Below are 13,560 nucleotides of genomic sequence, written 5' to 3' on the forward strand. Positions count from 1 at the left end.
AGAAATTTCAAGTTCCTTCTATGAATTCGAATAAAAATCGAAGCAAAGATAAAGGTTCTAGAAGAACGGAAAGGAGAGAAATATCAGAACTTTTACATTCATCTATCAAAAATGATACAAGGTTACATTATATACAATCAACCCCACTATATATATAACTAGGGGCAAAATAGTAAAAAATAAATAATTAAACCTACCTAATTGGGCCTGTCCTTCTAACGCAATGTTGGGCGTGGCTCAGGTGTAAAATATGGTGGCCCAACAATAACAAAGCATTAAAATTTTGAAAAACATTAAGCAATTTAGATTAAGGCTGCCATGGATAGTGGTCGATAATGGAGGTGAGTGTCGGCTATGAATGTAGGAGAGAGACCAAGAGAAAAAGATGTATTTTCAATCAAAGAAAAAGGAAATTAGGTTGAAAAAATAACTTCACGCGCTCAAAATCTTGTTATCCAACACACATATGCTACATCAGCCACAAAGGATCAGAAGATACACTTCTGGTAAGTAGAGGTGTTTAGTTGGTCAATTGAGAAGTGAAAGTGATCAACTGATCGTTGGAGACAACTTAAAGGAACCGTTTATGAATTTCGAAAACTGACCAAAACCACCCCAATTATACTTTTCTCTTTCTATCTGACAAATAAGTCCGTACTAAAATCAAAAACTGACCAAAACCACCCCAATTATACTTTTCTCTTTCTATCTGACAAATAAGTCCGTACTAAAATCAAAAACTGACCAAAACCACCCCAATTATACTTTTCTCTTTCTATCTCTAGAATTGGAGTAGAATTTTCTCTTCTTCTTCTTGATTTCCTCGAATAGTTTTTGGTCTTTTCAAGACACTTGCCCCTTTTTGCCTTCTCTGCTAAGCTTTTCTTTTATTTTTGCTACTATTCGGATCTCATCTTCTCCTCTGTAAATTTGTTGTGTAGAAGCAAAATTTATAGTTTGTTGAAATGGCGGGCCGTTATGATCGAAACCCTTTTGATGAAGAAGAAGAAGTTAATCCTTTTGCTGTAAGTTCCTTCTTTCTTTTGCGGTTTAATTCTGTAAAGTTGCTCTTTTCCCTTCGTGGGGTTTCCTATTTTGTTTCTATGCAAGTAAAGATTTCATTTTTCTGTAACTTGCAGGGCAGGTATTTTACTGGTCTTTTTTTTCCTTTTTTTGGTGGTTGGGGGGGGGGGGGTGTTGTTGTAACTTGTGGTATGCTGTAGCTTGTTCAAGTTTTGGGTGATAGATATGTACGTTCAGTGGTTTCTTGAAAAGTGTATAGCTTGAAGTTGACTTAAGTTGAATTTGGTGTTTCGGGTTTCATATAATTTGGAGTTGATCGTTTTTATTGTAGAAGTGCCGTTGTAGCTTATTAATTACTGAAAAAGGTGTTCTTGAAGCTTCATATTTCCTATGGTTTGTTGGATCGATTAATTTGTCAGCATCTTGGTTTGTGCGATTAATTTTTGTGTAAGTCAACGTTTTCTTTTGGAAATATTGAAATATATGATAGGCTTGTTATATAATATGATTGGGTACTGTTGGAAAATTGTTGAGTTTTGGTATTCTGAAGTATGAGGGAAATATCTTTACTTTCCCTGAGTCGAACTCTTGTCTGTAGTGTGGCTCTTAATCGTGTCTGAACATTTTAAGACATGAATATCTAAAGGAAAAATGGTTCTTCGTTTTAATCTTTGAATGTATTCCATTATGCAATTGTTATTTATTGTTTCTAGTGGCGATGGATAAGGAATTATGGACCCATTCCATGGCTTAATGCTCATAATGCTCTGTCAGATGTATGCAATTTAGTATAATGATTGGAAAATAATTGGAGTAGTAGAAGTGACAAGTGATTTTTTTTTTTGGTTATATTGTAACAGCTGGACACGTCTTGGAGAAAACATTTCCATCATATTTGAACATGAGACCCCTCTAATCCGTGATGTGTTTTTAACATGGGATCTTTTGTCCATAGTTTCATAAGTATAGTGAATAATGACGCAACTCATGTTAGGCAACATGTCACATGAATTTTAATTATTTTCTATTGATCTCCGTGAAGGAACAAAAAATGACATCTATGTGTTCACTTTTCGGATAATGTAGTTCTTTCGATATAATTGTCTCAATTATCTTCTGTTATTTGCTGCAGGATGGTGGAGGCAGAGGGAAATCTTCAGGGCAATCAAAATTTAGCGGAGGTGCATTTAATATCACAGTAAGTTGGATATACTTTTCTCTATCATATCTGCCTATATCACTCTGTTTACATCAATGCCATAAAACTAGATTTCTGTATTTTGGTAAAGAGATCAACTTTTCTGCTTTTACAAATGGCTGTTATATCTGAACTAGACATTTATCTCTGCTTAAATCGGATTATATTCTGTAATCTTCCTTTTGGTGGTATTTTTGGTGGCTTTGTGCGTGTGTGACTGTGTTCACTACATATTTTCTTCTAATCATCAATTCTAGTTTCTAAATCAAAGTGTAGTTTACTTTGTTCTGGATTTACATTTTTTCTGCTTAGTGCTTGGAATTGTTCTGGAGTTAGCATGTTTTGCCACTTTCTGCTGATACATTATATTACTAATTTTTTTCTTTTTATCAACATTTCAGTCTGGGAGTGTGCCTTCAGCAACAAATTCCAGACTGTCACCCCTTCCTCCAGAACCAGCTGATTTCTATGACCGCAATGCATCAATTGATATTCCTCTTGATAGTTCTGCGGTAGTTGGAACTTTCTGATTTGTTGAATGTGCATGCTTATTCATCTTATTTGACATCAATATCTATGGTATTTTTTTAATTGAAGTTAGTTTGAATGACAGGACTTGAAAAAGAAAGAAAAAGAATTACAGGCAAAGGAGAGTGAATTACGGCGGAGGGAACAGGTATCATCATGAAAATTTGAACTTATGTTTAATATTTCACACCCTTTTACCCGGTGATGTATGTTTCTTGATTTGTATATTTCCTGTATAAGGTGGTGAGGTTTGTTAGTTTTCCTCGGTAATCCAACAATAATCTTGCTTTTTCCTCTTCTTTCTTTTTCCTTCCAAATTTTGTATTTTCTGAATTTCCTTATGCGGCTTTATTCCGGTTTATTTCTCTTTACTAGAATTACACTTACTTATACCACTGATGAACATGGCCTAAGTGCAAACTTGTCTGCTGTATATTCTCGAAATTAGATGGGAGCTTTCCTAGAGCATCTGTCATAGAAATTTTGAGTTTACTGTTTTTGGTATATTTATGCTTGCAGCCAAGGGGCTTTTCTCTGTCTTCCTCCTCTCGTTGAAGTGGCATGATTGAGAGACTGGTTGGAAGTGTTTATTCTAATATGTGAAGATAAGAGTGGAAGATAGCTTCGACCCTCTTAATGAAATTTACAGGAGGGGGATAGGGGGTCTGTAGAGTGCTTGTCTTTCTTCCCAGTTTACAAAGTCCTTACTCTGATAATCAAATTAAGAAGTCTTTCAGTCTTTCTACTTGTTTTGAGCCAGAGGTTTTGGGTTAATTCATCTGTGAACTTGTCATTAGTATTACAATCGTCTGCTTTCTCTATCATTTGGAATGAAATTGCTTTCTATTATGTGTCTTGGTGCCTATGTCTCTTCTTTTCTCCTCTTCTTGCTGAACAATAGTGGTGGCCAAATGGATTAAAAAAATAGTTATCCATCCATATTATCCACTAAAAAGTGGGTTGGATTATGAACTTTTAAAATTGGGTAAAGAATGGATAAGATCCATATTATCCACTTAAAAAATGGATAACCAATGAGTTTAACTTTTACATTTGCAAAGACTCAAATTGGAGGTTTCTCAAGTTTGGGAGACTAGGAATTCTCCCAAAAGCGATAATATTCAAGAAGCCATAGATAATATAGATATCCATATTATCCGTAGGTTAACCCATTTTCTATCCGTATTACATATGGGTTGGGTCGGATATTTTATCCATTTTTGAACCCCCCCCCCCACCCGTTTGCCACCACTATTGAATAATATTGATCTATTTGAGCTGAAAATGTCATTTCCCTCTATTTGCACCTCAGCACTTCTTTGCTGGTGCATCAAAGTCGTTTTTCACTTAATTGGTTTCTTTGCCGTGCAGGAACTAAAAAAAAGAGAAGATGCTGCAGCAAGAGGTGCTTTTTTGCTTTTGCTTTATTATTATTATTATTATTATTATTATTATTATTATTATTATTATTATTATTATTATTATTATTATTATTATTATTTTTGTGTGGGTCTTTTACCCTTTATCTTTCTTTTTGATCTTCTAGGATATTTCTCTATGCAAATTTTTATAGACATTTAAACTACTAAAATGAAGGGAGAAAACCATAAAAAATTTCTAACTGCATATGAAGAAAGAACGAACGATAGAGGGAACTTCTTCCTCTATGTTCCTGATTGGGCCTTCTGATTTTGATCTTAAGCTACTTCTTTTTGCTTTTTTCTTCTTATACTTCTCATATGGTGTTGTCCATCATCCTTTCACATTTGATGTAATCTGTTGTTCAAATGCAACTTTCAATTTCTCTGATTTCCTTGGGTAATTTTCAAATTCTGTAGAATATTGTATTTCAGATGGAACTTCTATCCTGTGATTTGTGCAGTATCTTACAAGTTTAATTCCTATGTGAGTTGCAGCTGGCATTGTTATCGAGAAGAAAAATTGGCCTCCGTTCTTCCCAATTATCCATCATGATATTGGAAATGAAATACCAATTCATCTGCAAAAGCTACAATATGTTGCATTTACAACATTCTTGGGTATGTTAATTATTGCTTACAGTGTGTTTGGTGGTTCTACTTTAGTACACTGTGTATGGTGCATAATTTATTTAGGTTTTTGCTCTTATGTAGCACTCCATTCATCCAAAATATGGTGGCGTTCGGTGTACGAGTGTCAATGCATCTAATAATTTGAACATTCATTCCTTGATTTCTCAAGTTAAAATTACATATTTAACACTACATAAGAGTACCGTAAATCACAACTTTTTGTAGTTGAAATTTAGAAAAGTTTTGATAAAATCGTCAGAAAAATAGTTCCGACTCCTGAAGTAGTAATAGTGCCAATCGGTTAAATAGTTCTTTTAGACTTTAATCATTGTATTCAACAATCCAACATGTTGAATGTTTTTATTTTCGCACGTTTAGTATTCTTGGGACCTAAAGCCTTTGTTATTTGTTTCCCTCTTTGATTGATATTTTCTCATCTTTTGTTTTTCATCCACCCTTGAAGCATATCCTGCATCAACCAAACGAATATAAAAATAATGTTAAATTGAGGACCAAGAAAATTTCCTTCTCAAAAAAAATAAGGACCAAGAAAAGTCACATCCATATCTAATGCATTTTTCAGAGACCCTGAATGAATCAGTGTTATCAAAGGCGCGCTTAAAGCACACTTAAGCCCTGAAGCGAGGCTCAAAGCATATTGAGCGCTTCACCTCGCTTAGCGGGCGCTTCAGTGTTGCCATCAAGGCTTTACGACATACTTTTCATTGTCAATGAGCGTAATCCTAAAGAGGCAACACTAAACAATTGATATTTCACTTTATCGTAAATTTTCTTCAATTTCTTTGTCCATATATATGGTATTCATGCTTATAGATATTAGTCTTAGACTACACATACATATTTGTAGATTTTCTTCATTTGCGCCTTTCTTTGTTAAAGCCCACGCTTTATTTGCGCCATGCACTTAAAGCCCCAACGGACCTTAGAGCTTTCTTGCGCTTTTCACCTTTGATAACACTGGAATGAATTAGGTACTACAATAATGTAGAAAAAAAAGACTCTATTTTAGTCCGCATAGAAAGAAAAATTGATTTGGTAGCCTTTTCACATTTTTCTTCCTTTTGTCCATGGACTCGGAAATGTGTACATATCCAGTAACAGTGTAAGTATCCAGTAGTACTGGGGGCAATTTTTCACTAATTTCTAGTTTTTTTTTAGAAAGTCTTCCTGTAATTACCGATAGCTATGTCAAAATTGATTGTACTGGCAGACAATAAGGGATCCATATGGCATAGCTCCCTCTCTATCAACATCTTAGCTGTATCTTGTCATGAATATTGCAACTCATACAGGCTTTTGCTAGTATTTAATTGTTTTGGTCGTTTAATAAAAGTTCTTTACACGTTATATGGAATAATTTTTTAAAGATTCTTTTGTTTACTTTTACTCATTTCATACTGTATGCGAGTATCTTATTTATCTCTTGCTGATGAGATATATGCTGATTGTGAGCAGGACTTATTGCATGCCTTGTGTGGAACATTGTAGCTACCACTACAGCATGGATTAAAGAAGGAGGTACACTGATCAGCATGTTCCCTATCTCTACGTGTCTTTACTTATCCGTAGGAGCCGGATTACTAACTTTTGTTTTTGGCTTTAGATGTAAAGATCTGGTTCCTTTCTATCATTTACTTCATATCGGGAGTTCCTGGAGCCTATTTCCTGTGGTATCGTCCTCTGTATCGTGCCTTTAGGTAATTTTCCTGTCTTTCGGAGAAGTGAATTGAGTTACTTCAGAAATGATCAGATCATTTTTGGATGCAAACAGTGATTTTTTATCAGTTGGTTTTTGTTATTGCTGAAGTATTATATTCTAAAATTTTGTCAAATGTGGCATAAAAATTTTCTTAACTTAAGATCTTACTGGTTGGTCGGGTATAGGTCCATTTCCCGGATCACAGGCAAAATGTTGCCTATGCCTTTTATCTCCCTGTTTGTGCTCTTTTTTCCTCCCCTACTAATAGAGATACTACTTGGTCACAGAACTGAGGGTGCCATGAAGTTTGCGTGGTTTTTCTTGTTTTACATGGTAAGTTCCTTACACAATTGTCTTCCTCTTTTATATAGACTATTTTTTTGCCTTGTTATACGCCAAACGTGAATGACATGGGAATGGGTACTTCACAAGGATAGTTCAAAAGTGTACCTGAGTCCTTGTTACCAAGGTCTCTTTGATATCCGACTCAATTGTGCAGCTATCTTAGACTTTGCTCTGTTTACAGGTTCACATTATATTCTGTATCTTTGCTGCTGTTGCTCCTCCAGTAGTCTTCCGAGGAAAATCCCTTACGTAAGTTCCATATTGCATTTTCTTCTTTAAGAAAGTTGTAGAACTTCTTCCTCTAAATTTACTTGATTAGCTTCCTAATCCCATATAGGAGAAAATAAGGGAGGATAAGTGAGTTTGGGTAATTTATTCTTTCACAGTTTGAACTTACTTCCCAGATGGATATTAGCCTTCTTTTGTGTGGATTTTTTATCTACATTAGTAGCTAACTGTTATAACTTGTAATGATCTGATCCTTGTCAAAAAAAAAAAAAAAACTTATAATGTATTATGTTTGGTTATTTGTTGAAACAGAGGCATCCTGCCTGCAGTGGATCTCATTGGCAAAAATGTACTTGTTGGGGTGAGTTAGGACTATTTGAGCATAATCCATAGTGTCTCTATCATAATGCATAGCATCTTTATCAAGCTACAAAAGTTCTGCCTATTAACATGTATCCATTGTCTTTCCCTTCTTAGATTTTCTACTTCATCGGTTTCGGGCTATTTTGTCTCGAATCAGTGCTGAGCATTTGGGTTATCCAGGTCAGACTCATTTTTTATTTCTCGATGCTCCAGAGTATCTTTTTACTCGAGCACAGAATCTAACCTTTTGGTTTACTTGTAATGTCATAATGCAGCAAGTATACATGTATTTCCGAGGAAGTGGTAAAGCTGCACAGATGAAACAAGAAGCTGCTAGAGGGGCCTTGAGAGCAGCAATATAATAAAGGGATGATTTTGGGGAAGAATGATTTGCGTGCCTCTGCTATAGGATATAACAGATATAGAAATTGGCGACTTCAGTTGGACAGATATGCTTGGTTTCGTTCATATGTTTTGGTTAACCTCTGATCTGATATGCTTGTTTTAATATGTTTTAGTACTTTAGTTAGGCAAACATGGTTGTTTCATGTGTGTTTGTAGTGATCATTCTTGTGATGTATGTTTATTTACTACTACTTTGGTCGAAGTGTTGTCAGGAAAAAGATAGAATACATACCCCTTGTATTTTTGGACACAATCTTTGCATGTGTTAATTCTATTTTTATTTTTGGCGTTCGCATTTCTGGTTCGTTTATGTCCCTGTTGGATTTAGAGTGTAGTGTTCGATAAATGTTCTTTCACGACCATGGCCTATAGCAAGTCTCTGACCATGTATAGATGAGCAAATTTCATTTGTAGCCGGTCGGTGGAAACAATTATCATTCGCTAGCCATGAATTAAACCATACAATTTATAGCCCCAAACAAATTATAATGGCTAGCCTAAATTGGTCTTCTCCACATACCGACATACATTATTATAAACCCTAAATCGTTCGTCTACGTTCTCATTAAAGCTGCCGCATGTTCCTTAAGCTACTGCTGGTTTAATCCAGATTAACTTCATCATCCATCTAATTTTCTTATTTTTCTTCTTTAACAAATGTCTCATGCTGGTTCTCATTAAACAATTGTAATGCCTAAATCGTTCATCCATCAGTAGAAAATATGTGACTTGGCCATGATTAATTTTTGTCCTAACCTCATCATGTTTCATTTTTAATTCTGTGCCACGCTAAAGCTAATAAGAAGCAAGTTTAAGAGCTGGAAATATTATGTGTTCTTCACTTTGAATGAGGGCTTTATATACACAAAGTACTTGTAATTAATTGATTTGGTTGATGCTACCTACGAAGTTTCTGTCTTTTTCGAGTTGATGATTAAGGACTCAAAGCCTCATGTATTGTAGACCAGAATAACAAGGGGAAATACTTTATACTCTCTGCGTTTTATTTAATTATTTTAACACGAAATTTAATAAAGAAAGTAGGGTTTTAAATATGCCATGAGTTTTTATTTTGGATAATAGCGTTCAGGATACATTAATGATACATTGTAAAATGCACGATACACTTTATATATACAAAATTACACATTAGATACACAAAAACGCTCGGGATACATTAATGATACGTTATGGATATATTGCAAGATGCACGATATACTCTATATACAAATTTTATGCAATGTATATACAAAATAGACTGTCACTGTACAAAAAATATACAATAGATTGTCACTCTACAAATAGACTGTCACTATACAAAAACTATACGTACTAAATAAATATTTCGGGCTATTAGATGTAATATGTTTGGGCCGGAGGGACATTTCGTGTCAATGGGGAAAAACATAAGCTATTAAAATTTTGGTAAAAATGGCGTGTGGTAGCCACTAAGTAAGGTGGTCTTTATTTTTTATCCACTAATTATAATGCTCAGCAAAAATAGCCACTACTAATAGCAAAAAGACAGTTTTATCCTTTCTTCAATTCTTATATTCCTAAACCCTTGTTTTATTCATTCAGAAGAGGGAAAATTTGGGAGCGAAAATTTCAGGGCAAGTTTCGCGTGCTCCTCATCTATATTGTCCTCGTCCTCGCATGCAAACCAGCTGCACTTAATCTTTCTCCTTCTTCATTTTCTTTGCTACGAACGATCGAACTAGTATTTTTTTTTGCTTTTGTGCATTTTTGTTTTTGTATATGTGTTCGCGATCAATGCTGTGTCAAGTATGTGTGAAATTTCAAAAATAATGATTATAAGTTGATTCAGTGTCGAATAAGTAGCGTATTTTTGTGAGGTTGTTATTCAAAAAAAAATTGTATTGAAATGTGTTTGTAGTTCAATCAATATATTTGATTATGTAAGGACATTTCATAAAAACAGTCGTACGAATTCATATGCTAACTGTGTTTATGAATTTTTAGTTAATTGTGTTCATAAAAGTTAAGGACCAAGCGACATTAACTTTTGAACTTGGAACTCAAAGTTAAGGACTGTGTGTCCTTAACTTTTTAACTTGAAACTTGAAGTTAAGGACCAAGTGTCCTTAACTTTGGAACTTGAAAGTTGAAGTTCAGGACCAAGTGTCCTTAACTTTTCAACTTGAAACTATAAGTTAAGGACTGCTTGTTCTTACCTTTTTAACTTGTAACTCTAAGTTAAGGGTCAAGTGTCCTTAACTTTTGAACTTGTAAGTCAAAGTTCAGGACTAAGTGTCTCCTTTACTTTTGAACTTGAAACTTGAAGTTCAGAACCAAGTGTCCTTAACTTTTCAACATAAAACTATAAGTTAAGGACGCATGTCCTTAACTTTTTAACTTGAAATTTGAAGTTAAGGACCAAGTGCCCTTAACTTTTGAACTTGAAATTTGAAGTTCATGACCTATTGTCCTTAACTTTTCAACTTGAAACTTTAAGTTAAGGACTGCCTGTTCTTAACTTTTTTACTTGAAACTTGAAGTTAAGGACTAAGTGCCTTGAACTTTTCAAGTTGTAACTATAAGTCCTAATCTTTATGTTCTTTTTCCTTCTTTGTAGTGTGATAATGGAAGGAGATCGTGTGTTCTAGTTTGATGTTTAGCGTAATTTTATGATCTATTGGAAAGGAGATTTACAATATAAGGAAACAATCAAAACTTTTTTGTCAAACATGCAGTGGAAGAAGTTGAGGGATGGTATTTTTGGAAATTTTTTCCGATTACAAAGTGTTAAGTTCTGTGGTAAACTTATTCACTGTGTATTGCTTTTAGAAATTGTAAATAATGAGCCTGATTCGATGACATTCAAGGTTTTTGACCGTGAAATTAAGTTTACACGTGATGCATTTCATATAATTACTGGTTTGAAGTGTTATTCTTCATTGGACATCAAAGGTTTGCATGAAAAAGAGAATATGCTTTCGAAAGTCTATTTCCCCGGAAATGATAGAGTTGAGTTGGGTGATTTGTTTAATTTTATTACTAGTCACCCACATTGTACAACTGCATCATTTGTAGGCAACGATGATGATGCTGTGAAGTTGGCAACAATTTATTTTGTTGAATCTATTTTTATGGGGAAGTGGAAGAATAGGAATGTGTCAGAGCAGATAATGAAAATTGTAGACGATGATGAACTTTCCTCTTCTTTCAACTGGGGCTCTCTTTCTTATGAAACATTATTAAAATTATTGAAGAGTTGTTTGAAGTCCAATGAGAATGAGAAAGAGAAAGAGAAAGAGAAAGGTAAAGATAAAGACAAGGATATCTACACTATACTTGGCTTTCCTTTTGCTTTTTGTGTTTGGATTATAGAAGTATTGCCTATTTTCCAGGAAAAATAATTTCTGAACTTCCAAGAATACGGTTTTCCTCGGATGTTATGTTATTTGGACATGAAATCTCCATAGTATGATTCTCTGTGTAAAAAATACTTTCATAATGATAATGTAAGTTAATCTAATTACTAGCTATTTTTTGTTTGTTTATTTGTTTTAGTTCTGAAAACTTATGTTTTTTTTTGTTATATAATAGTTGTATAAGTTGATCGAGATGTCACCATTTATTCCTATTGAAGAAGATACAGAGCCTATTAGTGTGGAAGAGCCAATTTCTCAAGATCAAAACTCAATGCCTTATTCCACACAATTTGATGAAGCCACGCTTAAGGAAATTGTTAAAGTAGGTTTTCTGCCTTTGAATAACATTAGTCTTTTATTTGATTATTTTTTGCTTAATAGACTTTTTTGTTTTTATGTTTTTTTATTCAGAGATTATCAGAGAGTTTTAGAAAGGATCTGCATCCTGAAGTTACTAGGATAAATCAGAAAATAGATGTATCAGAAAAAAAGATTGAGAATGAAATCAAGGTAATATCATTAATTTCAGTTAGTCTAAGTTCTGGACCTTGTGTCCTTAACTTTTGAACTTGTAACTCAAAGTTAAGGACTGCCTGTCCTTAACTTTTGAACTTGTAAGTCTAAGTCCTGAAATTTTGAATTTGAAACTTGAAGTTCAGGACCATTATCCTTATCTTTTGAACTTGGAATTCAAAGTTAAGGACTCCCTGTCCTTAACTTTTGAACTTGATACTTGAAGTTAATGACCTATTGTCCTTTAATTTTGATCTTGTAACTATAAGTTAAGGACTGTCTGTCCTTAACTTTTGAACTTAAAACTATAAGTTAAGGACTGCCTGTCCTTAACTTTGAACTTAAAACTATAAGTTTAGGACTGCATGTCCTTAACTTTTGAACTTAAAACATGAAGTTTAGGACCAAGTATCCTTAACTTTTGAACCTGTAAGTCTAAGTTCAGGACCATTTGTCCTGAACTTTTGAACTTGAAACTTGAAGTCCAGGACCAAGTGTCCTTAAGTTTCTAACTTGGAATTAAAAGTTTAGGACTACCTGTCCTTAAGTTTCTAACTTAGTTTCTTTCACAGGATTTAAAGAAAAGTTAGGATCAAAGCTTGATACTTTGTTGAAGATTTATGTGAAACCTAATGAAAGGAACATAGAGAGAGAATCTAGTGTTCCAATTACTAAAGATGGAGTTGATGATCATTGTCATGGTACAGAGCCTACTGTTACAATTAACAAAGATGCAGGTGGCGATGAACGTGATGATATGGATGTGCATGCAGAAGTTCAGTATGAAAGAGATTTTAGAGATGCACATCTAGATGATGAAACTGATAATGTCACTGATATTGGGAAAGGTTAGATATAAGTTTTGAATTTATTTTCATTGAAATTTATATTCAACAGTGTAATACATATAAACTTAGTGTGATTGCAAATATTTGTAGAATCTATTGATGGAGTGGAAGTTCAAAAAAATCCAAAAGAGACAGGAGTAACAGAAAAAATTTGTAAATGTGGATTGCAATCTCAGGAGGATTTAGTGTGATGACCCAAAATGTCATCACTTATTTTAAAACAAAATTCCGTGCTCTGAGGCCTTGAAAACCTCATTTAAAGTCACCTCGATTTGCGTGTACAGTCTGGGCGCGTCGCCGGAAAGCTTAAATATGATAATCTATGAAAAATGATAAGTTTTGATTATAAAATGAGCTAATTTGACTTCGGTCAACATTTTGGGTAAACAGACCCGTACCCGTGATTTGACGGTCCCGGAGGGTCGGTAGGAAAATATGGGACTTAGGCGTATGCTGGGAATCGAATTCCGAGGTCCCAAGCCCGATGAATGAATTTTCAAAGGAAATTGTTTTCTAGAATTGTTTAAAGAAATTTGAAATGAAATTTGATTAGAACATGATGGTATCAGGCCCGTATTTTGGTTACGGTGCCCAGTACAGGTCTTATATATGATTTAAGATATTTCTGTGGAATTTGGTGAAAAACGGATGTCATATGACGTGATTCGGACTTAAATTGCAAAATTTATGTTTAAAGAAGTTCTGAGAAAATTTCATTGATCTCGAGATATAATTTGATGTTCATTATGTTATTTTGATGATTTGATTACACGAATAAGTCCGTAGGATATTTTTGAGGTTTTGTGTGCGCTTGGGTTGGAGTTCCGAGGGCTCGGGTGAGTTTCGGGTAGGTTCCAAGGTGTCTTAGGCTTAAAAATTGAGTTGTTGCAGGCTCAGAGAGGTGGAGGACCTTTGAACAGGGCAGTGCGGTCCGCACGATATG

The 13,560-nt window shown here is 34.3% G+C and overlaps 1 protein-coding gene across 1 annotated transcript; it reads left to right on the forward strand.

Moving 5' to 3' along the window:
* Window positions 1-724: 724 nt before the first annotated feature.
* On the forward strand, window positions 725-8,156 carry LOC107768768 (secretory carrier-associated membrane protein 2). The gene is made up of 13 exons (XM_016587913.2): window positions 725-1,025; window positions 2,156-2,221; window positions 2,623-2,733; window positions 2,835-2,897; window positions 4,121-4,154; window positions 4,666-4,788; window positions 6,277-6,339; window positions 6,425-6,518; window positions 6,808-6,853; window positions 7,047-7,114; window positions 7,406-7,454; window positions 7,571-7,636; window positions 7,732-8,156. The coding sequence occupies exons 1-13, from the start codon at window positions 966-968 to the stop codon at window positions 7,816-7,818; spliced, it is 930 nt and encodes a 309-aa protein (XP_016443399.1). The 5' UTR covers window positions 725-965; the 3' UTR covers window positions 7,819-8,156.
* Window positions 8,157-13,560: the final 5,404 nt, after the last annotated feature.

The sequence above is a fragment of the Nicotiana tabacum genome, chromosome 3 (genome assembly GCF_000715075.1).
Source record: "Nicotiana tabacum cultivar K326 chromosome 3, ASM71507v2, whole genome shotgun sequence".
Taxonomy (NCBI): domain Eukaryota; kingdom Viridiplantae; phylum Streptophyta; class Magnoliopsida; order Solanales; family Solanaceae; genus Nicotiana; species Nicotiana tabacum.

Coding starts and splice junctions, on each gene's coding strand:
- LOC107768768 (XM_016587913.2), top strand. CDS start 966: ATGGCGGGCCGTTATGATCGAAACCCTTTTGATGAAGAAGAAGAAGTT. Junction 4,789..6,276: donor TGCATTTACAACATTCTTGG/GTATGTTAATTA, acceptor GATTGTGAGCAG/GACTTATTGCATGCCTTGTG. Junction 7,455..7,570: donor GCAAAAATGTACTTGTTGGG/GTGAGTTAGGAC, acceptor TTCCCTTCTTAG/ATTTTCTACTTCATCGGTTT.